General features: G+C 38.3%; 1 protein-coding gene across 3 annotated transcripts in view; it reads left to right on the top strand.

Annotated features, from left to right (window-relative positions):
- Positions 1–833: 833 nt before the first annotated feature.
- CPM (carboxypeptidase M) overlaps positions 834–26231 on the top strand; it is a 55433-nt gene continuing 30035 nt past the window's right edge. Inside the window, exons 1-2 of one of the 3 annotated variants that reach the window (XM_039865967.1) lie at positions 834–858; positions 1368–1530. In XM_039865967.1, coding sequence (XP_039721901.1) covers positions 1371–1530 — 160 coding nt within the window. In that variant the 5' untranslated portion in view covers positions 834–858; positions 1368–1370. Of the gene's footprint in view, positions 859–992; positions 1053–1080; positions 1217–1367; positions 1531–26231 lie in introns of those variants that run through there. The other 2 variants (XM_039865965.1, XM_039865966.1) reach the window with 2 other exon arrangements.

The following is a 26231-nucleotide window of genomic DNA, read 5'->3' as shown; positions in this document are numbered from 1 at the left end:
TCAATTCTACAGCAGTATCTATCTGTGACATAAAAAGGGCAGGCAAATTCTTAAAAGCACATTGGATTCACTTAAGGTTCTTTTAAAATCTTTCCTGAGCCTCATTGAGAGAAATTCTGTTCAATGTCTGGAGTGGGTCCCTGACACCACTATTTTTATCTAATGATAAGTAATGTTATTGCAAATCAGTGGTTTTCAAACGAGTCATTAACCTTGACAGGTAACGTGTGACAAGTATGTGCGGTCTCTGCCAGCACCACATTTTAGGAAGAGAGAACTGATATTGACCTAAGGAGTATTGGTGGAGGGGGTATTAGATTTGTAAATAGTTGACTCTGCTTTCTTCCATGGGATTTCCAGTTTTAAATTTAAAGTCAAATCTCATACACCATATATAATTCTCGAAATTTTTTCTGGGCTCTACACTTGATGACATTTGAAACTTCTACACACGTGCATTCTTCTTTCTAAAATCCCACGCGAATGCAGAGTAGGGATGGGGAGTCTGGCGCGGCTGCGAGCGCAACACGGGCGACTCACGCCGCAAGATACCTGTAAGAACTCGCGAGGACCTACGGGCGCCCAGAGCTCGCGGTGCACCCCGGAGCTCCAGGTGAGCAGTAGGCGCGCCCGCCCGCCCAGCACGAGAAGCCCGCGGAGTTTTTAACATTTCCAAACTTGCAGCAGCTGGAGACACCTAAACGCCCGCATGCCCCTCTGCGGAGCGGTCCGGACCTCATCAGCGGCCGGAGCCATAGCAGAGATGAGGACACACTTCCAAGCTAGCAGTGACTAAGACGACCCATACAGCCAGATGTGCCTCTAAACCCCGCGCGACTGGAGCGCCGTGTAGCCCAGGTGCGCCGGCGGCAGAGGCGGTGGGGCCGCGCGTCTCGGCCCCGCCTAAGAGGGACCGTGCGGCGTCTGAGTGGGCTGGCGGGACGTCAGTCAGGCTATGGGGCAAGGCCTGTGTGCGCCCGCCCCCTGGCCGGGCTATAATGACTGGTCGGCCCTGCGGCCGCGGGCGGGTGGAGGTGCGCGCCTGTGCCGGGGTGAGGTTGCGGGCGCGCGCGCGCGCGGCCGGGGCAGTGGGGCAGCTGCTGCAGCTGCCGTCGGCGGCGGCGGGTGGTGGAGACTAGCGGCGGGAGAGAGGGGCGGGCGGCGGGATGGAGGGCACCCGAGGTTTCCCGTGTTCCGGTTACACTAACTCCCGAAGGTGCTGCTTCCAACTTTTACCTCCTTAAGTAGGGAGCGGTAGTGTCAGGAGACTTGACACCAGAGTACTGTGCCGGAGCCAGTACGGTCCCAGTCCCCTGCACCCGCCCTTCTCTGTTCTCAGCTTTATTATCATTTTTATTCATCTCTAGAACATGGACTTCGCCCGCCTCTGGCTAGGGCTGCTGCTGCCTTTGGTAGCTGCGCTGGATTTCAGCTACCACCACCAGGAAGAGATGGAAGCGTTTTTGAAGAGTGTTGCCCAAAACTACAGTTCTATCACTCACTTACACAGTATTGGGAAATCTGTGAAAGGTAGGGTCCGTCTCCTGCACTTTTCTAAACCCTTAGTCCTCGCTTTCATTCATTGAATACGCCTTAGCTTCGTGCCCACTCTCTGTGAAGCTACTCAGAGGGGCTCCAAATGGATACACCAGTGTCTTGCTTGTTGGTTGTTCTCTGCTTATGTGTGTTGTGTTGTTTTGTTAGGGGAGTAGTGGTAGGAAGACCTGATTTTTTACTAAGCGTCTCCGCTGTCATTGAAGTCCTATGAGTTAATGGCGGGTGTGTGTGTGTGTGTGTGTTTGGATCTTGCAGACATTGGTTGCCTGGAATGTGTATTTTAGTTCCTTTTCTAAATAAACTTCTGCCAAGGAAGTTCATTTATCCATCTCAGGTTTCCCTTTTTGTTGACCTCTTTAAATATGATTCAGACTGTTAGTATCATTTTTTCAGGTCTTTTAAAAATTAAAATAGTGCAGTTCTCTTGGTGAAATTGCTATGTCATGTATAATTAGCCCTATGGTTTAAAGTTATGGCAAAACCATCACTTTTCAAGTTTCTCTTAAATAGTACAGTTCTGTTGGTAAGATTTGAGTCGTGTATAATTAGCCCAAATGCTTAAAATTATGCAAAAAAAGTGGCTCAGATAGTGTTAAAGGCTGTTTTAAAAATTATTTATTTGAATAAGACAATTGCTGGATAATGTATGTTAACAGTGATTGATAATGCTTTTGGCATTTTCACGTTTATTGTTTAATTGCTTTATTGTAATTTAGAAACTATATTAAGTATGAACATATAACTATGTTGTATTAAGTAGTTCTCACTTTTATAGATGGAGAATTCGATCATAGAGAAATTATTTTGCCTACGATCACCCAGATGGTGAGTTTTTAAATCAGATTGGCACTCAGATCACTACCTCAAGGCTTAGACATTTGGAGGCAAAGCAAATAATTTTATCATATATTATTTCTTAATCTTCTTTTTTGGTACCCACAAAGAAATTACCAGAAAACTTAATGCTTAAATCTAGTTTTGTCAAGCTTATGCAGTTTGGATCTCAACAGTTTATAAGGTGAGTTCAAACCCTACCTGGGTTCTGAGCTTTTCAGCCAATAGGGAGTCTCTTAATTACCATATTTATATTCTTTCCCAAAAAATTAAAGTCAGGGTTTTTATATTAAAGAAGTATTACATAAATTTACTTATGTGCAATGCATAAGTGTATATGTGTATAATAGTACCTTTGTTTTTAAACAACATTGTCAAAGAACTGGTGCCAGTTTTACTCTATATTGCTCTTTAATCCAAACTTAAAGAGGTTGGATGTGTGAGAAATCATATCTTGAATCAGCATATGTATTCAGCCTTTTGAATCATTTCCCCCTAAGGCTAGAGAAGAACAATTTTAAAAGATCGAAGAATGCTAATTATGTTAATAAAGGAAATGTAGAACACAACTAGCTTGAGTTATTGTTCACTCATCATTTAAACCACAAGATGATGAGGATGTTGTTAATTTTAAGTACTTAAATGATTTGGTAAGTTTTTATTTTTTTAATCACATAGTACTCGTGAAAGAAAGCTGAGGACTCTCAATGTGAACCAGCTCTTATGATCTATCCTGCATAATATCGGACAACAGGAATAGTGAAGGTCAGCAGGCTTTTTTTTTTTTAAACTTTGTATCACTCCTGTGATACAGGACTGAGGAGTTATCTTGTAAAAATAAAATCTGACACTAGTAGTCAAATGTTTGCATTGAGTTGTTCTGAATAATTATTCAGATTTAGAAAAATCCCAAATCTGCTATTCAGTTCCAAGTGATAGGCTAAACTGCACACTGGTAGCTGGGAGTCAGTTGCCAGAGTATTTGCATGTTAGCATGAGCATCAAAAGACAATGCCCCTTTGTTGGCACTCTTTTCACTAGATAGGCGATTTTCCCCAGCCAACCTGCTCTCTAGTGTAAGATAACTTTGCTTAGCAAACTGGACTTATCGTATGTGTTCTTTTCCTTTTTTTTTTTTTGTTAAGAACATGGGCAACCTACCCACTAGGGAAGAAAGTAATATTCCTATCTTGCCAAATGCATTTTTAATTTTTGTAAATGCATATCACATTTTCATTGTTGTAATCATGGATTCTATTCTGCTTTTTCCCCTGATTCACATTATTTCACTACATATTTCCATGAGTTGACAAAGTCTGCAAATATGAATTGGTTGCTATGTAATATTTTATCCTCTTGATTATCTGAATTTTCTTAGTCTTTCACCACTCTGGGGCAAATCTGTATAGTTACTGATCTTTGTTATAAACAGAGATGCTATAAAACCGTCAATACATGTTATGATAATCACCTATTATATTTGATGATTTTCAGTTTTTTATTTTGAAGTGTTATAAACCCACACAAAAGTTGAGCACATGTTTACTCAGCCATAGTAGACTGACCATATTTCAGTTGAGTCTTTTCGAGGGAACCCCACTATGTGATGACATTGTAAAGAAAATCTATGTGAAATGAAAAGCAACTCAAAAAAAAAAAAAACCTGACAAATGGAGAAAATCAGTAAAAGTGTAGTGTTCATGTATTCATTCATTCATTCATTTCTCCAATCAATTAAGGAAGCACCTCTTTTTTTTTTTTTTTTTTTTTTTTTACTCTTAGCTCTTTGTATAGCAAGATGGTTGGTACATATTCAGTGATTTATATCTGTTTGTTTAATGGATTGAATATTTGCTGAGCAAAAGCTGTGGGAAGCAAGCAAAGATGTCCCCTGCCATCAAGTAGCCTGAAAATACAAATGTATTTATTGTGGATTTCTCCAGCTTAGCTCTTCACATCCCAAAAAATTCATTCTAGGACCACTTAAAATGAGATTTTCTACCATCTGTGTTTTAAGAATCTCGACTTGCCTTCTGCTAAGTCTAATTTTTATCCGAATGAGGAAGGTTACAAATGGCAAGGGGCAGATAATAAAAATCTCTTATCAAATGTTTTCCAAGTATTAGATGTTTTAACACATTATTTCAATCTCAACTCAAAGTAGGCTTTATCATCATTTATAGAACAGGTGAAATGAGTCACGGAGAAGTTAATTAACTTGCTGAAGATCACATAGCTGATAAGTGTTTGAGGGAGGATTCAAACTTAGATTCTCCTATTTCTCAGGCACATCTTTTTTTCTATAAAGCAGCAGCTTAAATTGGTTGTAGATGGTTACACGGAGATTGAGGTTGTTAGTGGAGAGTTTCAGGGTCATGGTTTGGGCCCCTTTGATCTGAAAGTATAACTTCTGCCACGTATCTGTAGCTGTGTTATCAATTACAGTACCCCTTAGCCACTTGGCTGATGAACAGTTGAAATGAGGCTAGACCAAATTGAAATGTCCTAAAGTGACTGAAGACAATACAAAGAAGTAAAATATTCCATTACTATTTTAATATTATGTTGAAATGATAACATTTTAGATATATAGGTTAAATAAGAAATACTTAAAAATTAATTTCACCTGTTCCTTTTACTTTTGTTAATGTAGTTATGGCTACTAGAATATTTTAAGTTATATGTATGACTTGTATATTTTGAGGGCTATGCTGACCTAGAGAGGAATTTATTAGTAATTTTTTTTCCTGAGTACAAAAGGAATTTAAGTTCATTCAGAAAATTTAGAAAATAGAGCAAAGCACCAAGAAGAAAATTAAAATCTCTCCATCCAAAGAAAACATTTAGTGGATTGGAATCACTATAAGCACTATTTCGTGCCTCCCCCACCTCTCCACTGAGCCAAATATCTCGTTTGCCCATGCAAACATGTTCTAAAACTTGATTTTTAATGCCTGCTTTGTGCCCTATCAATGGATATACTATTGTTTACTTTACTCACACTCCACTGATGGACATTTAGTTTGTATCTAAAATTTTCCTGTTATAAACAATGCCATAGTGAACATCTTCATAGCTGAGACTGGAAAAGTTGTCAGAGCACATACTCTGGAACCACAGTGCCCAAGTTCAAATTCTAGATTCTCTACTTTGTCCCGCTGTGACCCTGGGTTGTTAAAATAATTCCTGGCACATAGTGAGTGCTACATAAGAGCTGCTATTAGGGATACATTTCCAAAAAACAAATTACTAGGCCTTAGGCAGTTTTATATATTTGATACATGTAACCAAATGGCCTTCCAAAAGACTATTGATTTATAATTTCATGAGATATGTATGCTAAGAAAAAAACAGCTCTTCTGAATCTTATACTAGTCACAAATCAGTACTGGAATTAGTGGTTTGAAAGATTACTATAGGATTTGTCAAAGGATACAAAGTTTCGATTGTACAAGATGGATACGTCCTAGAGATCACCGTAAATCATAGATAATAATACTGTGATATACTTAAAATTTTGCTAAGAGGATAGATCTTATGTTGAGACAATGATGATAAAGGATCACTGTGTTATCAATTTTTCATTGTTGTGTTTAAAGTATATGAGAGAATTTATTTCTCATGCTTTTTCCTCAAGGACTCTCACCTTCATATATTCATTCAGCAGATATTTATTTAATTCCTCTGCCAGGAGTCTTTATACAATTTCTAATCAGGAATCTCCCCAGAACTGGCTTAGATTCCTGCCCCAAAGATGCATGTACTGTGTCCACATACATAGATCTCTTATTGTCTCCTGTCCTTGACTTGGGTAGATTTTGGTTTTTTGGCTGGTGATCTGCCCTTAGGGGGTGGGGGGGACATTGTGTCTTAAATTTTGCCACATATTTAGTTTTCTGTCACACTGTTCATTTCTCAAGTGTGATCATAAAGCCAGTTTGCTTGAGATCCTATATAAAATGCTCTTTGTGATGTAAAAGAAGGGGACTTATTGAGGACTATCAAGAAAATCACTAAAATCTAGGAATATAGGAATAATACTTATTTGTGATTTAAAGTTATATTGGTTTAGCAAGTCTTTCTCCTTCTTTAACTTGAAATGCAAAGTTTTCTTCTGAAACATCTTCTGGATATCAGCCTTGTTTTATAACCAGAGTTTTTTTAAAGACACTGCCTTTTTTTGTAATAAGAAAATGATTTAGATTTCCCCTATGTTTGTAGTGTATTTCAAAAGAGAAAACTGAAACAGAATATCCTAAAAGTAACACAGAATTGTACTCTGCTTCTTATATATAGTAACAAATTTTATTCCAAATCTCAAATATATCTAAACAAATACTCTAGGGGTTAGTGACATTTGAAACTTTTAAAAAAATGACAGCCAACATCAAGTGGATTTTACTATTTACCTGGCACTTTACATATGTTTCATTTAATCACTCTAACAATGGTATGAAATACCATGATTATCCCCCAATTTACCTGCAAAGAATTGAGATTGAATGAATTGTCCATCGTTTGTAAAGGACGTGAGTAATTTGAAGCAGTCATTCTTATGCCAAATAGTGAATAAACCCTTAAACCTCTTTGCTTTAGGGAAAAGTTTCTCCAGTTAACCTTTTTCTCCGTTATTGTCGCCTACCCTCTCCTCCTACACATCTTGCCCCTAACCCCTGTGATTCTGACAAAGTTGACAAACATTCTCTATCATCCAAGAAAGGCCTATATTAAATGTTTTTTATGTGCTGAGTGATCTGTGGAATTCCTTCATTTCTGTATTCCAGTTTTATCTAAAGCAGTTTGAATTCTATTTTTTGGCGTAGACTTAAAAAAATTTTTTTTCTATATGCCAAAATTCTTTGATTATGAGACAAAAGAAGGTTGAGATCCTGGCTTGCACACTTACAAGACACCCGTCCACCAAACTGCCATCTCCTGAGTTGAGAACAGTGGTTCTCATTAAGAGAAGTAGCCCCCCCTAGAGGGAATTTTGGAAAATGAGGGAGTTGTAGGCCATAACTGAAACATCTTTGGGGTGGGAAGGGCCTTCTGATGCATCCTCCTGATCTTGTTAGCAATGTTCAGAACGGTCATGCACAATGAAAACTTGTCCCCCATATTTTCTAATGCCCTACATAGGTTAAAGACAAGCTTACAATGATCTGAGCTCTGTTTTTCATACCAACAAAAAATACTTTTTCCTACAATTTTAATATATATTGAACTTTTCAAGAATGTAACTATAGATAAATTGAGGGAAAATTTCATTTTGTTTCTCTCTGAACTTGACTGAGAGATATTTCACATTCATAAAATCCTGACACCAGTGACTACACAGCTGAATTAGTCTGCATTTGTAATAGATGCATTCACTGTACTCAGCTACAATCTGCCTTCTTTATCTGTGGTTTCCACATTCAACCAAACACAGATCAAAAACATTTGAAAAAAAAGTTACATTGTTGCAGATGAGGATGTGAGCATCCTCGAATTTTGGTATCCACAGGGGTCCAGCAACCGATCACCCATGGATTTAGAGGGATAGCTATAAAGGTATAAGCATCTGACTGTTTCATGATGTCGCCTCTTGGATCATGCCCAAGTTTTTATATACTGATGCCATATTTTATTATAAGTTGCTTTCCTTTTATTTTTTTTCTATATACACTTTGAATATTAAGTTGGTCTTTTTGAAATTCTGTATATAAATGTTATATTTTCTATTAATTTAATGCCAGCATGGTAAAGGCGGAGCTGCAAAATATTGGACATGAAAAGAGTTATAGACTGATAGGATTAGGAACTGTTAGTCTAAAATCACAGAGAGCTGATAAGGACCCACTTCAAATTTATGTAGCAGCATCTAAAAGGTGTTTGGTTTTCGTTCCTAGTCAGTAAATATGTGTGTCTGGAGGTAACACTGTGGTGACAGCAGTATATAGAGTTGAGAGATAACTGCCATTAGCTCTGTTTCCTTCTTTCAGTTTGTATGTTTAGAATGTCCCCTTCTCTAAGAATGCAAAGTATAAAAAGAATCTTAAAGTAAAATTTTTAAAAAATATATCAAATATCAACATGCATTGGGGTTAGAGGAAGGGAATTAAATCTTCCTATGTAGTGACTAGCTCCTTAGCAATTCAATGTAATACAATATAATTGTCTGCTGAGAGGTTAGGAAGTCCTAATTTAAGTTTGTGTTAAAATAAAACAGACATGAGTTGCACATTAAAAAATGTTTCTCATCTCTGAATGTCAGATGTTTAAATTAAAGTACAACTAATCTGTTCTGTGAACTTTCACATACATAACTTTGTCAAGCTCCATGGGGAGGGCTTAGCCTTCACTGCATCGAGGGAAAGTGCCGCCAACTTCAAACAAGTTGCCCTCAAATTGGCTCCACAGACTTATCATGAATTTACCCAGAGCCGAAGATAACGGCCTTCCTGGTGGGGTATAAAGGTATTAACAATAGTGCTTACATATTTGGAGGGTTTAACCTATCACAGAATTCAGTAGAAGAAACCAACTAACTCTTCTATTTGTTTAAAGAGTTTTCAATTAGTTGCTTTCCCAGTTTTTAAATTTTTCTGACAGGAATCTCTCTGAAGAAATTAGAACCACACTTAGGGAGCACAACCGAAGTCATGCGAACTGATGGTTACCCAGATGCATGCATAAGACTCCTTTCTAAGTGCATGGGTACGTTAGGAATACAGCAGGTGAAATTTAGCAACGTCACATTTTTAGAGCAGTTATGAATGTTATAGGCCACTTGAGCATTTTATTCAGTTAACTGAGGCTTAGTTCGAAATGGTACCTCGTCCTGGAAGCCTTTTGCTAGTCTCCTGAGCAGAGTTGGAATTTCTTTGTGCTTCTCTTCCTAAGCATCTTCCAGTAGCTCTAGCTATGTTGCACCAGGAGAACAGGGACCAGGTTTTGTTCATCTTTGTATCCTAGGCTCGAATAATTGCTGTTTCAATGTGACAGGCAATCGAAGGATCAGAGCTGAAGAGCTTTTCCATGCATAGTAAATGAAAGATGAATATAAATACACTTTTATATAGTATAGTGTATATAGTATGTTATTGTGTAAGTATGTAGGATATATGATTTTATATATACATTTAGATAGTTACATATATGTGACTTTATATAATTTTATACGGTTACACATATTGTATGTATTAAGTACTTCAGTTTCTCAAGAAAATTAAATTCTTGCACTGTAACCTTTTTTTGCTAAAACTATTTTATGATAGTTAATGTGATAACTTAGAGAGGTAGAGTTAGACAACTTCATTATGCCGTAACTCCAGATAAGTGGAGGAAGAGGCAGCAGTGTAGTTATTGTTTTTCAGGCAGTAAAGGGCATAATCGAATTATTCACTGACAAGCCCAGAGTGGTTATGTTCTCCCCTTCACTCTCCCAAAATGCTAACCAAACATGTATTAAAAGAGGGTTAATATAGAATATACACACACCTCCATTAAGAAGAATTTAAGTAAATATTCCTGGTTTTATTTAAACTGCACAAGCATAATCCAAGTGTCTATTAAGAGACTGTAAAAAGAGAACAGATCATGTGATGAAGCTAACACCCAACCCCCCAAAAAAGTTGAGCACAGATTTGAACACCCTCAATTTTAAGTGTCTTTTTTCCCCTCCATACTCAGGAATGTTGTACAGATTTAAGATCCAAGCATTCGACATGTTTAATTATTCTTGTAGTGAGTGGTTCAGAAAAGAACAATTTTTGGAAATACACAGATAGATAGACTATTGAAGGTATCTTAACTTTAATTTTTAGTTCCTATTAAATATTCATTCCCTTGCCAATTATTGGTAATTCAGTTGAGACCAACCATTAAAATGCTTTTAAAGGTGGGTATTCACTCTTGTGAAAGTGTAGACACCTGGGAACATATGGGAAACACATCATTTTAATGTGGCAATTTCACAGGAGTTTTCTCATTTTTAGTTAGAAAGATTTATTTACCCCTTAATACCAGGTACACATGGAGTTAAATTTCAGATAAAGGTTGTTCAACTAGGGAACACATTTTATTGTTCTCGCTTACTTTTAGGGGCTCAGGTGAATAATCTTACTGACCTAAAGATAACCTAGAGATAAACTTAGATTTATCATTTGTTTGGTAAGTTCCTTCTTATTTAAGATAAACTGGGAAATACAACATTCTTACCTTAAAATTTTGCTGGGCTTGGTCATCTTTTGAGTTTTAAGAACATGTACTTCTAAATGTACCTACGAAGCGTGTTTTCAGACTACAGCATACTCTGATTCAAAGTGTAGAAGCCGGTGGTGAGTGCAAAGGCCTGAAGATGGAAAGGGCTCTGCCTTGTTCTAAGAATAGAAACGAGACCAGTAAAGCTGAAACACCAGGAGCAAGTGGAGAGTAGTCTTGGATGAATTTGGAGAGGTGTGCAGGGGACAGTTCATAGAGAGCCTTACAAGCCAGTTCAAACATGGAGAGTTTGAATTCTGTTCCGAGAATAGAATTGAAGGGTTTGAAGCAGAATGGTGTGATCCGATGTAGGGTTGAAGAAAGATAACTATGGCTGCCGAATACAGAATTACTTAGAAAGGGGCAAGTATAGAAGCAGAGTGGATACCCAATTACAATCAGGCAAATGTTGATGATGGTGATTTCGATTAGAAATGGAGAAAAGTGAAAGGGTCAGAGATTTGTTTTGGAAGTAAAATCAACACCACTTGCTAATAGGTTGGGAGAGGAGTGGGAAGAAATCAGGAAATAATAAAAAACCCAGGATGACCTTTATGTTTTATGCTTGGGCAACCAAGTGTCTGAGGTAAAATCAAGAGCTCTGATATAGATAATTTTTTTAAATAAGTTTGAAATCCTTAGTGGGAATGTCCAGTAGACAGCTGGGTATGTATGTGGAGTTCAGGGGAGAGGTTTGGCTGTGGAAATAAACTTGAGAGTCATCAACATACAGATGGTATTGAAACCCATGGGACTAATGAAATAATCTAACAAGAGAGTAGAGATAAAAGAAGGCCAGAATAAAGCTGTAGGACACTATACCATTTAGAATCCGGTAGAGATAGAAGCTAGCAAAGGAGATAGAAAATCAGTAATGAGGTAGGAGGGAAATGAAAAGTGGTGTCATAGACATTGAAGAAGGGCAGCAGTTCAAGAAGGAGGCTGTTTTGGAGTCCCAGGACCACCCACTAGTGAATTGCTAGAACGATTCATGACTCAAAAGTCATAATCACAGCTAAGAGTTATTAAGCAAAGGATACAGTGCAGGAATAGAAAGATAATGAGATATATATATATATAAAGATGAGAGAGGTCAGTGTAGGCTTTCTTGTCCTCCCTCAGTGAGGACCCTACAGATAGATGCATGTTCCTTTCCAACTGTGAACTGTACCTCCGCTGAGGGGAGCTGGTCACATTGCTGTGTGACCAGCCAGGGTACAAACCAGTGCACATTATGAATCTTCATATTTACTTTAAACAATGCTTTTGGCTTGATACATCCTGACCTACTGACTTTGGAATACAAAATAACATTATTAATTAGTGAACATTTCAGAAATTTAGTGGTCAGTTTGGTCAAGGGTCATTATCGTGACTGCAGGTGTTCCCAGAGATAAGAAGTGAGTAGAACAGACTGGCCATGTTAACTCTTTCCTCACTGAGGTCATGGTTAACCATACTGAATGCTGCTGTGAGTGAAAACAGAGCCATAAAGTATAGTGAAATGTCTCAAAGGATAGTTAAATTCTCTTTTTGTCTAGATGAATTAATTCAATTTATTCAGCAAACATTTATTGAATGCTTAATATAGTTTGTGGCATGTGCTGGCATATGTATATAAAGGTAAAAGACATGGTTCCTGCCCTGAAAATCTGAGGGGTGGGCCAGAGGGAAGAGACATCCAATAAATACAAATGTGATTAGCCCTGTGAGTGTATATGGAGGCTGAGACCTGAGGGATAAATAGACATCAGCCAGGTAGCCAGGCGAAAGGGACAAACAAGGCAATAAATAGCGCATTCAAACGCCGGGTGGTGAAGGTGCGTACTGACCTCGAGGAACAAAGAAATTTAGTGTGTCTGGAGAGGGAAGAGTAAAAGGGATAGAGGAGGCAAAGTGAGCAGATCATGGAAGACCTTGTACCACTGTTAAAGACTTCTTGCTTTATCCAAGGGTAGGCATAATTACCCTAGATATTCATGACTGATTGGAAAACAACAGATTTGTTTTCTATGGTTTTCTTTAAAATTTTCTATAAAATTTCTGATGATTTTATAATTCATCTTGCATTACAATAAATATTTCTTTTAAGAAATAAGGTCGAACAACCATTTCTGGAATTACATTCCTATTTTAGAGCTGAGAACAAATAGATTTTATAGATGGAAAATCTGGAGGATCCACAATTATATCTTGGTAACTGATAGACTTGGGTCATTAACCCAATTTGACTTTTAAAGTCATTTATGTATTTGTTCAACAAACATTTATTGAGCTGTCTATCAGAACCCATGTGAGAGGATATGAAGAACATAACCTGGACCTTTCTCTTAAGGAACTGGGGCTTGGGAGCCTTATACACAGTCACCTTCATGGAAAAACCACTGCAACAAAGGCCTGGCCTCCAGTGTGCTTGGTAAAGTTGAGAAAGGCTTATCAGGAGAGCTGATACTTGAACAAAGCTTTGAATGTTACCAAACAGGTGAGAGGATAGGAAATCAAGCAAAGTGAATGGGAAAAGAGACTTGGAGCCAAAAGGTTGTAATGGGATGGTGCTGCAGGAAGCAGCTGGAGCCCCGGATGCTGAGGAGATGGGACTGCCCTTGTACGTATGGACAATGATAAAGACTAGATGGTGATTTCTAATGTATCTAGTATTGAGGGTGTCTTAGTTTGTGCTCGCTGGAAAATACAAAGTTTTAGAAGGATTTTGTCATTATGGTTTTGTTGTTGTTTTTTTTAAACAGATCGTTCAAAGAACAGTGATAAATAGGGAAAATATTTTGACTCACGTAACACTTCACTGAAACTGCAGTACTTGCATCCCCAAGGGAACTATGTTTCCATAGGACATTCTGTTCTCTGTTCTTGGGAAAATGTGTTTAAAAAGGAATTAAAAGGGGTATTTGACGATTAGTAATAAAGATGGACACTTTATTGAATGGTTACTATGTACTTGCTACTTTTACAAGTTATTTTAAATCCTGGCATCAAGGAATTAGGTCATATTATCCCTGTTTTACAAATGGGAAACTGAGGTTCAGAGAAAAGGCAACTTGCCCAGGACAACTAGAAAGCAAGAGCTGAGAACTCAAACCCAGGACTGTCAGGAGTCAAGGACCCAGTTCTTCCAGTTTTCAAATGGTCTCTAGAGGCTCCTGTTGAGGGGATACTTCATGGGTGAGGAGACAGAAGACAGCTTGGGACCCCTTCCTTAAACCAGACTAGCTCAGCTTTAATTTTTTACATTGAATTTTCACACAAGACTTTATTGTATAAAGGTTCCACAACGAGAGTTGGGTAACAAGAAAACCACTTCGTTGACCATGATACCTTTGCAAGAATAGGATATGCCATAAGCAAGGCAATGTGCCAGACTCTGTGGTGTGTGCCAAGGTGTATCAGTTCCTGCCCTTTGGATGGTAGTATTCTAGTGGGACATGTATAAGTGATGCTTTACAAAGGTTCAGAGCCCTCTGACACTGATCAAAACAAGATTGTTTCTGTTAGAAAATGTCGAATATCTTCTATGTGTCAAGCCAAATGCTAGACGCTTGTGTAAATAAGAGAGTATCTTGGCTGATCACCTATGTATTGGCTTAGGCAAAAAAATCTCACTCTTGACCCTCCCACACCCACATCTTTACTATGCTCTGGGCAGATACAGTCTCTCTAAATATTTTTAAATGCTCAGAAACACTTCACCACGTCTGCTGATTTGCCTGGGCTCAGGAGCTCCCTCCTCACAACTAAGACTCAGATTTATGCAGATTTTGTTGATGGACAACATGGAACTAGAGAGTAGGGGGCAGAATCTAGCCATCAGGAACTTTGGGTTTTCCAACGAGCACAGACTAAGATACCTTAGATGTTAAGTCTGCAGGACCCCTGAGGGAAGAGTGTGAATAAGACATCAAGCTGCCCAATTGGTAGGACAGAGTCCCCTCCCAGCGTTCTTAATGGCTGGGAGGAGAAGATGGAGGTGCAACATAGAGACACTTAAGTTGTGCTGACCATGCTGTGTATCCTGTGAATGAGACGGTCAGGTCAGACATGTAACTGGGTCATTCCTTGCCATTGGGGGCCCACTTGCTAGAGGAGAAAGCTTTTCCCGGTGTGCTAGAGATGGAGATAGAAGTAAATTAAAGAAAGAAAACAAAATAACCTTTTACACTGGGTAAATTAACAGAATCCCAGGCTGCCAAACACTGAGGCATGCTCTATCAACAGTCCAAACTATATTTCCTCTCAGGGACATATTATGAGCTGGTATAATAGTACATGTGATCTCGTGGAAAACCATTCAATATTGAGGTAGAAACTCTAGGGAAATAGCTAAAGGACTAGAGCGTTGCCCATTATGGAACAGTAACTCTCTAAGCAATTGAGTTCCAAAACATCTTAGGCTCATAGAAATCACAGTGTGATCTTAGAGGTCATAAGTGACCAATGAGAAGTGTAATAATGCCTTTTCTTATAGTCGTTCTTTTTATATTGCCATCTTTAAAACAAGGTAGCATCTGGCAGTCATTTTAAACATAGGTCAATTGACTGTTTATTAAAGTAATCTTAATTTTTAAAATCTTGGTAAGAAAGAGATTTTGGTATCAGGGATCGAAATTGAGGAACTATCAGAATAGGGGGAAATACCATATTTATACCAACGCTCATAAGTACACAGATATATTTGAAACAAAAATATGATAGTTTAATAGCAGTTAAGGATACAGACTCAGAACAGTGCAGATTACCTAGGTTCAGATCCAAGTGATGCTATTTAGAAACTGTGAATCCGAGTAAGTTTCCTGCCCTGTGTGCCTATTTCCCATTTCGGAAGTGGAAACAATAGTATTTATTTCATAGGTTGTTGAGAGGGTTAAATAAATTGATAGAGGTTAAATTCTCAGAATGTGATTGGCACATAATAAATGCTGTGGTATTATTGGATTATTTGGCAACTTGGACGCGTGACACTGACACACGCTTTGGTGTTTAAAACACTTGAAGCTGCTGTTTACCGAGGGCATTTTTGGTGTCTGGCATAAGAGAGGCAGGTTTTGTGCTTTATCTCATTGAATCTTCACAACATCCTGTAAGACAAGTACCAATAGACAACTTTAGAGATTAATTTGCCAGTGGTTAAGAAACATGACCAGGACCACAAAGCAAGAAACTGGCAGATTCAGAGCAGAACTCCCATCTGCAGGCTCCCACCACACCTGCAGGCTGACCTCATTTCTGCCAGCACACCTTGTGTGTGACCTGGGCCATACAAGTTATAGCATCCAGGCTAGACCTTGCTTTTTTCAGAAGAGGAACATAAGGCCACTGGATTAAGTGAATTTCTGAAAGTCACCCTCCACTGCGACTGTGAAGTCCAGACTAGGAAACTAGATCTAACATTAAGGCTATGTCTGTCTCTGTAAGGGTCAATTGCTTGTGGTATGTTCGGCAAAAAAAGACTCAGGATAAGCTGTCAGATACCAGATAACTGATTCTATTGGGGTCTAGCATATGTATGCCCAGACACTGAGTAACAAATTATCCTTTGCTTTTATTGGCTTGTATTTATATACTTGACAGTGTGAATGAACATAGAAAAATAAGAGTTTTTTGTTTTTCTACTTTTGCTTTGGAAAATCCACTATCTCTTTAAGAGGTTTAAAATGTGTTTAATAATAATGTAGTAATCTTAGGAAAAGACCAGCCCATATTTCTCTTTATCACTCCTTTTACTGACCCTTTAGCAGATGATTGCTTTCTATCCTATAGAGAAATGCATTTGTATAAAGTATGTATGCGGATATAGATTTACAGCATTATTTATAATAAAAAATGGAAATGATAGTCATCTAATCAATGCCATTAAATTATATACTTAAAAATGGTTAAAATGACAATGGTTTTATACCAAAACCATTGAATTGTACACTTCGACTGGGTGAATTATATCTCAATAAAACTATTAAAATATATATATATATACTCACCAATCGGGAATCAATTAGATTTTTCTATACCCAGCCAATGGAATATTATACAACCTTTCTATGAGGTAAATTTTTATGTTTTGACATGGGAAGATGTCCACAATATGTTGTAAGAAAAAAAAAGTTCATATCCAAACTTTTAAAAATGCATTTACATATATGCACGTGTCTACAGTTTTATTTTATGGGTATCACTCCATACGTATTGTTATTCGAATTGCCTGTTTCTCTTTGTGTATTGGGGGTTGGTATATGGAGACATACCTCATTGTTTTTAACTGCTTCCCGGTTTGATTTTATCATAGTTTATTCATTTTCATATGGATGAGTATTTAGGGCATTTAGAACTTTCAGATATTTCCAGAAATGTTGTGATCGATACTCTCGAACAAGCACATGAGCGCAATAATTTCCCAAGGTAGGCATGCATTTTTGTACTTGGTAGATATTGACAAATTGCTCTTCAATAAATTGTGTTGTTTACACTCCCAATACCACATGAGTATGTACATGTCCTCACATCCTAGCCAACACTTTAAATTTTTAACAATCCAATAGGTCAAAAGAAATCTCTACTTTAAATTGTATTTTCATGATTGAAAATCAGAATGCATGTTTTTACATTTACTTAACATTACATAAACATTGAGGCACTGCTTTAGATGCTGGAGACAGCGGTGAACAAACACAGATCCCTGTACAACTTCATTCTAAAATTATTGGCCATTTGTATTTCCTCATGCCCTTTTCCTGTTTTTCTACTCATTTGTAGGTGTTCTTAGATAATCTGGATATCCTTTACTGTATATGTAGCAAATATTTCACCCATTCTATGGCTTGTCTTTTAAACTTTCTTTTCAATATCTTTTGCCTTTTAGTTTTTAATTTTTATGAGGTCATATTCATCAGTCTTTTTCCTTACGCTTTTATGTTTTATGTCTCATTTAAAAAGGCCTTCTTTACCCCAAGGTCGTAAATATAGTCTATACTTTTTTCAATATTTTTATAGTTTTAGTTTTTATATTTAGCACCTGAATCCATCTGGAATCTATTTTTGTGAGTGGAGTGGTGTGTGGATAGATTTCATATCCTACAGCATATATTTTTGAATGTTCAAATTTTTAAAAAGTATGTATGATTCCTGTGAGCAGAAAGCCATGAAGATTTTGAAAAGACACTGGGGAGTGAATGTCCAGGGGAGAAAAGGTAAAGTGCTGGGGAAAGAAGGCTGTGGGCCTGTTGAACAGATTTGGGTCGTAAAGGCTCTCGATAGGGACAGAAGCAGAAAGATGAGCCCCTGGCTGACCTTGCATCCTGGTTTCTACAGCAGCTCAGGAAATACATAAAATATCTCAAATACACAAAATGTCACAGCTTCAGGAAACAAGCTAAAATGAATCAGAGATTGGATTCTGTGGTATTTCTAGTTGTAATAGAATTATTCATCCATCATCCTGGACAAAACTGAATTTGGGTTAATACCTTATTTAACAACAGTCCAACCCTGGATTAATGATTGACTTGATTTCCATTAATTCTAGCTACCAGAGGTTAATAAAAATGGATTGTGAAGTGTGTAGGCATGTTAATTAACACTTTTTAGATTTAAGAAAGAGAATGTTGTGTGGCAGAAATAGGGATAACAAATGAACAAATCTTCCGTACATATAATTTTTTAAAGGGGGTAGAGTGGAAACTAGTCTGGGCTAATCCACTCAATCACCTCAGTACCTTTCTTCCTTTGGCATGAGACCGATATGATTCTTTAGTGTCTGTGTTACACCAGTGAGTTTAGAAATACCAATTCATCTATCAGATACCTATGCTTGCTTACTATGTGCCGGACGCTCTTCTAAGTGCTTTTCAAATGTTCATTTACTCCCTCTAACAACTCCATGAGGTACATTTATAAGCCTTATTTTACATATATGGAAACTGAGGCTCTAAAGAGTTCAATAGGACACACAGGAAGTAGCAAAATCACAATTTGGATCTAGGTAGTCTGGCTCCAGGTAAGCAAAACCACTATACTAATACTGCCTCCAAATTGGCTATTTTAGCAAATGCAGCAGGCGGGAAAGAAGTCCACTCTAATGAGTGCTCATGAGGCAGAGCTGAAAATCCAGTGTCAGGAAAAGATATGTAATGCCTCCATAGTTATCATCCCACCCTGGAAGGAGCCTCTGTAAAATTAAAAAACAACCACCGCTCTGGGCCATCTGCACTCCAGACCAGTCCTCTGACCAGTTATAATGTGACTTCTGTAGCTCCTGGCAAAGTTCGGCCTTGTGATAAAAGTGGAAAAGAGTGCCTTCAAGAATAAGGCGTGACATATCCGTGCAGGGATAGCTCTATTTATACTTCATTCTGGAAAGTACTGGTTCTCAATTTGGTTTGCATCACACAGTGGAATACTATACAGCCCCGAGGATGAATGATTTGCATTTACTAAACAGTATGAGTGAATCCACAATAGGGGATAGTGCCTGGAAGTAGGCATAAAGGGTCCTGGCTATACAACTGTGTGTTGAGTTGATAAAATCCACAGCCGTATAGTGTCCAGTTTTCTATATGTATATTGTATTTCACTAAAGAGGTTTTTTTTTTTTTAATGTGTGTGTATTATAGTCAGCTGAGGTATTGTAAAAAGTGCATTCTCCTGAGGTCACATCTAGAGCTTCCTATTCTGGGTGGTGCCCAAGAGTTTGCAGTTGTAATAAATACCCAAGCTAAATCTGTTGCAAGTAGTCCAGAGATAATACTTGTAAGAAATACAGTGATGCTGCTGACCTAGTCTGCTGTCAATCTGCTTAACTCTGGCTATCAACAGGACTATACATGCTGAGCAAAACAATTTTTGAGAATTACTAAACTCACGCAATACTATAGGATATATCATACATGACAAAAAAAAACTACAAAAATGCAGAAACACTGTAGAAAATGCCTGCAATGAGATTTCTCTGATTCTCTCTTATGCCTGTAAGAGAGGTATTTAAAAATATTCTTGCATTTTAAAGAGGATAAATTCCAGATATGGCTCTTTTCTACCAAAGTTTATCTTCATTAGATAGAAGTCATCCATATATGACTATATCACCATCCACATCCTCCCCTGCCTCTTTCCCTTCCACCCAAATGCAAAGCAACGGTTAAAACTGCTCCTCCCCAGCTTTTTCACTGGGCCATTGTCATACCATTTCATGCCCACTTATGTGTGTGTTTAATGGAGATGGGGGCTTGATCATTGTATTATCACTGGTCTTCAAGAGTGATAGTTGGGCATGTCTCAAGGTATTGCTCTATTAGTAATTCTTTGGCTGAGTATTGCTGACTCGTTCAGGAATGAGAATACCCTGGCAAATCTCGTTGCCCATCCTCTCTTAAGAATCTGCCTCAGGGGAGGCTCCATAGTGTAGTGGTTAGCATGTCTGCTTTACATGCAGAAGGTCCTGGGTTTGTGCCCCAGGTGGAGCCACAGACCATACCCCGGGTGTGCCAGGCCCCGGGTGCACGCCGCAAGCGTGTGGGAGGAGACGCCCTGCCTTCAGAGATTCAATTCTTAAGGGGAGACGGCAACATCTGTAGGTCAGGGGTGGAAGTAGGGGTGGGGTGGGGGGCGGGGAAGAATCTGCCTCATCCTTCAGCCCAACCATTTGATTGAGTGTAGTGAAGTGAAATAGGTGATAACTTGAATGAGATCTGTCTACAAATTTTTACACTCAGATGAGTTAGTAGAGGCACACTATCAGAAAGGATAAAGGCTGGCCACCATGTGCTGCAAATGATGAGAGCTGTGATTGTGAGATGAACCAGGGCTACCTCGACTGATTGTGAGAAAGTGTATAATATTGTCAAAAAGTACCCCTGGAATGGTTCCTTATATTCGTTTGGATTTGTCACTAAGGTTCCGTGTCATAGCCCATGGAAAATAGGTGCGTCTCAAGAGGCCTAACTGGCATCATAGATTTATGTGTGTGAAATCAATTCTAGGCCTCTGGCCCACTTTTTCTTGAGAATAGTTTGTCAATGAGCAATGTGCTATGTGACCAGGCTGCTTCATATCCTTTGTGAAACTGTCAAGGTATAAATCGTTAATTAAATATATACGAACAAAGATCAAGATAAGATGTGCTTTAATGGGTGAGTAAACTCAGGGGGCTTATTAACAGTTGCATTTCCTCAAGCTTTTTCAGAAACAGGCATTTCTCAACCCACATTTTCAGTAAGGAACTGATCTGAGGTGCAAGCTAATTACATAGTTTAATGAGGCTGAAGAGTTGGGCCTGGGAGATTTTCTGACCTTAAATGTGCAGTGCAGGTGGCCCATGTAATCTTGGGTCTTCTCTCAAAGACAATAGAGAACCTGAACATTCAGTGTTGCTACTTTACACAGACTGAGCAAAAGGTGCAGTTACGGGTACAAGATGGCATTGTTAAAGCTATGGTCTTTAGCTTCAGACAGACTTATGATCAGTCAATTGTAAATACACAGCCAGAGAAACAACTGGGAAACTTAGCCACTTCCAAAATAAATGCTGGTTTCTTTATGTGTGCACAGGCCATCTTGGCAGATAACATTAGCTTTGAATGGTAAGCAGTTAGTGCCTCAGAGCTTATAGACACAAAAGAAAGTAAACACATGACATTCCAGAAAGCACCTTCTCGCTCATGCGTCTAATGCTACTATTGGAGAAGTGACCATTAATAATAGTTGCTTTTGTCGGGTGGGGAGAGGGACATGGGAGATGAAGCTCTTGCTTTGTTTTGGGAGTTAGATGTATCAAGTTCTTTGTACTCAGAAATATTTATTGTATCTAAGGTAGTCACAGAGGAAATTCTGTTTTCCATTGGAGGAGCAGTGTGGAACAAACATCAATCTTAAAGTAAAACAAACAAAAAAACAGTTCAGAGCCTAGGCTAGCTGAGCCTGTTTCCTCATCTGTAAAATGGAAATAATAGCACCTGCCCTACCTATCTCCTGGGGTTTCTGTTGAAGATTAAGTAAGATGAAGTGTGTGAAAATACTTTGGAAATTATGTAAAATATCAGTATTTTAAGCAGATATGATTTTCCCGAAATCTTTGAGTTCTTCTTCAGATTCCATGATTATACTCTCTCCATAATCCTAATAATCAAATTCTCCCTGAAACACTGGAAAAATCTCAAATCAACAGAAATTCCCACTAACGCAGCTCACCCTATAATACTCCTCAGTCAGTGATCGTTGTCAGTGGGTCTGCCGAAAGCATCACTGCCAGTTGCTTCATAAGCTTGAGAAATGTGTCGATAGCTTCTGAAGGAAGGGCATCACAATGATATGAATGCGTAGGCCTGGGTTCTTGTTTTTTTGTTTTTTTTTTTTAATTAAATATTTACATTTACATTGATTTGGCAACAGTAGGTACTGCAAATTTAACACGCTGCTTTGTTACAGAAATTTATTAGCACCAGCTCATGGTTTAAATGATCTAGAACTATAAAGTTAAAGTATGCTTATATTCTTGGCTGTATTAGAAATGAATGCAGACAGAAATGAAGTAATCCTCGTTTTTAGCACTCCTTGGAAAGAGGTCAAGTAATTATCATATAGCTTCTTAAGTTTGCTGACAACAAATATACGTTATGATTTTGTTAAGGAATAAATTGAAAAGAACCTCGAAAGCCACACACAGACGGTCCTTTATCGCTGTCCACTGGAGAAAGCAGAACTGCTCCTGACTCCATGTTCACGGGCCAGATGACACTCAGGGCCTCTTCTTTCTCATGCTTTCTCAGCAGCCGCTACTCCTGCCTTACCTCTCTCCTTCCTCTCCTGTCATAGTCTGCGGCCTTGTTCTAACCAAAGCCCTAAGGGGAATGGTGATCAAATTGAGGCAGGGAGAACAATTTTAACCATTTATATTTCTCTTTCCCTGACCCAAAGTCCAATCTTGAGGAAGACATGGAGGTCGTGGTTCAATTACGCACACCCAAGTTTTGCTGATCCCTTATTCTTATCTTGTGCTAATCACTTGGCCTTTGCTAGATGACCGACTTGGTGACCAGAAGGCTCAAGGATCACTTAAATCATATAATTTTAAAATGTTTTTGTACTTTTTCTTCTGGTTGTATAAAAATAATTTTTTTTAAAAAAAGTCTGTCCTTTAGTTAATGTTCACATTTGCACTGAAATGATTTTTCTTTCTCAATATATGGATATTTAAGCAGACAATGTGCCTTGGCTTTATGTAGTGATTTCTTAATCCCTTTAAGTAGTAATTTCTGAATCCCTTTTTTTAGTATAGTTCTGTGTTTTCAAAGGGAGAGGCAGCTGTGAATTTCTTACCTTGGGGCCTCCATTCCCTCACGGCTTCACTTTCAGGTGACCAACTCTTACCTCTCTTGATCCTGCATCTCACCTTTATAAGCTACAGAAGCCAGAAACCAGTAGATTAGGCCATGATTTTTTACCCCTTTTAAACTTTTTCCCCCAGCTTTTTATTTCGAAATTTTTCAAACCTATAAAAAAATTACAAAAATTATAGTAAAATAAATACAGTCTTCATGTAGATCCACCAGTTGTTACTATTTTGCCATATTTGCCTTTTCTCAAGAGCTCTACCTGTAGATTTTGCTGAACTATTGGAAATGGTAAATAGATGCTTATTTACGAAATACTTCAGTGTGCACCATCTAAAAATGATTCTTCCTACCTAACCACAACACACCACTATTAAACTAAGAAAAGCAGTAACCATACAATAAACAATATATTTCACTTTTAAAGTTCTCCAGCAATTCCAAGAATGCCTTTCATAACTTTTTTCCTCTTAGAATCCAATCAAGGATTGGAAACACATTTCATATAGTGTCCTATCTCTTTAGTTTCGTAATCTGGGATCGTTCCCCTGCCTTTTGCTGACATCGACCCACTCATATGGAACCAGTTTTATGTCATTGACTGATTCCTAATGAACCAGTTTCTCACTGACAAGCTCCTGGGTTGCCCTCTTTTAGTGAGGAGTTGGAGTCTTCCCACCTCAGGGCCAGACTGGAAATCTTAACATGGTTAAGCCTGGATATAGTTAAAATCTATGTGACGGCTTCAGTCACTTCAGCAACAGACCATGAAGGAAAATGTTGTGAAAGATGCATTTATGCTTAATGTTTCAGCACAAACAGCCAAGGTGACCTGCTTCCTGCCCTGACCTTGTGGCAATGTGTGTTTGCTACTTCAGCACCATCCTCAGGCATTTTGTCCTGGGAATTCTGAATGGGATTCAGTCCTTGGACATGAAAAGTAAATTTACCTGACGTATACTGGTATGAATGTTTGTGACAGTTTTTGTGCTGATTGATTTCAAAGGGCATGTTTTCTCAAGATAGCCCCTGCCGCTTTCCGAATCCACACTTTAATTTTTAAAAAATCTTCCACGGGTATGGTCTATCTAAACTGATCTGCAGACCCTCTGGATCATACGTTTCTCCTGACTGTCAGCCTGAGATCTCCGTCCATATGTTGTGGACACTTTATATTTGAAATTTTTCTTTAATTGCCCTGATGCTGTCATCTGCTAGGGCCTATAGTTTGTTATCAGCCAATTCCGCACACTTAAGGCCCTCAAACAAACATGTGCTTACCACGTTTCTGGCACTGTTTGTAAAGATTGTCGGGATCAAATGAGATAGTAAAACCATGATGTGCCGGCACCATTAATCCCATAACACAGGAGAAAACCGATTCACTCAGATTAAGCAACTTGCCCAATGCCACATGGCTAGTAAGCGGCAGAGCTAGGGTTTAACCCTGGCAATTTGATTCTAGAACCTGCACACTTCATCGTCTTATAAGATGCCACTAAACGGTTACTGCATGTCTTTTAAGAAATCTTAGATGCTGTTTTGAGGCAGATGGTGTGCTGCTGAAATATTGGTTTTGATGTCCTTACTAAACTATTGGTCCATTTGTGAGATTTAAATCTCAGAACAGTGATACTAGTAAGAAGTCTACCTTCTGTAATCTCACATCTCCATCAAGTGTTCTAGTTTAGGTCAAGTTTTGTTCTTAAAGGACCCTCATTTTAACAACTTCAGGGGATCTCCTGTTATCCTTCTGTCTGGACTCTGGTTTGCTTCACTTTCAAATGAAAGTCTTTTAGGCACAGACTCGGGAGTAGGATGGTAGAAAGAAAAAGTTTTATTCTCCAGAGCAGCTTGTGAGAAAACTAGTAAATTAATTGCCATTATTTCTTGTCACTAAAAGATGAGTTCTTAAATAGATAGTAAGGATAAGCAGGTCTCCAACAAACTGTCTTTTCTTTTTCTGGTCAAATGGATCAGAATTGTCCTCGTCATAAATTATAGCTGTGTGACACCTGCAGGAACTCCTAAGAAATAAAAACACCAACTGAGAAGAAAGAACCAAAATATCCACACTGAACCAGAATGCCTCTGACCAACCATAAAAGAGAACCATTAAATGGCCAATAAATGTGTAGTGCTAGTTGTAATTATTGTATATTTTCAAATAACATTAAAAAAAATCTCTAAGTACTTTTCGTACTTTAATACTACACTTGTTATGATTGCTGAACTCTCCTTCAAAAAGATGATCTGATTATGTTTGATTTCTCTCCCAAGGGACCAAAAAGGGAAGTTCTCAGCTTTTTATAGTATGAGACCTCTAGAGGTTTTCACTTTGGGGATTTAAAAGTTTCCCGTCTCAACATGAAAAAAGACTAGAGGGGAACATAAGGAAATTATGATGGTTGGGACAGGAGAATTATGGCCAGTTTTTAAAACTCAGTTTTTTAAACTTCTTATAATTTTACCATTTACAGCTTAAAAATGAAAATTTTTAGAGGCAAGGGAATGGATTCATCAGTCTCTGATCTGGGAATGGAGTGGGAGGAAGGTAGAGCTTCCAGAGGAGAAAGCAGAGGCATTTCCTACAGTCTTGTTTTGGTTGATGGTTAGTGATTAATGAGACAAGCCGCTCTGCTTCTCTGAGAGTCTCGACTGCCTTGGAATCAAAAATGAAGAAAAGAAAATATATTCTAATTCAATGCAACCTCAGATGTTTCCTTTCCTTTCTTTCAATTGAAAAAAAGAAGTCCCTGAGCAAACAGAAGAATCCTGATTTAGAAAACGAGCTCCCCAAGCCTCTCCATTCACCTATTCAGGAAGAAATAAAAGGGAAACTAACATCTACATTTCTCAGGTATCATTTCAAAACATTAGTGCCATGGGGGCAAATGTGTAAGCAAATAAAATCCCTTCTTCCCATGCTGTCGGAAGAGTATAACACGAGGCTAGTGTTTGGTTTTGATCTCAGCACTTTCTTGTACAGAAATGCTCCAAAAAGGTCCATCTACTCAAGAATTGATCTAAAAAGTTGGATTCTTTCCAGACCCCACCCCAGATGGCACTTTGTAGACCAGCTGCAGACCTTTCTATCAATACTGGAAAACAACTCCATTTGATCTCTGAAGCAGTGGCGATCCTGGTTCCAACTGGACTTCCTTAGCTGTTCATTTATCCGGTCATTTTTCATTCATTCAGCATTGTTTATTAGTCATCTGCTATGTATGTGCCAGGCACTACACTAGGTGCTGCAAGCACAGA

Source organism: Pteropus medius, unplaced genomic scaffold, assembly GCF_902729225.1.
Source record: "Pteropus medius unplaced genomic scaffold, Ma_sr-lr_union100, whole genome shotgun sequence".
Lineage (NCBI taxonomy): Eukaryota > Metazoa > Chordata > Mammalia > Chiroptera > Pteropodidae > Pteropus > Pteropus medius.
The sequence above is the reverse complement of the archived record's forward strand: the minus strand, read 5'-3'. Positions and strand labels throughout refer to the sequence as shown.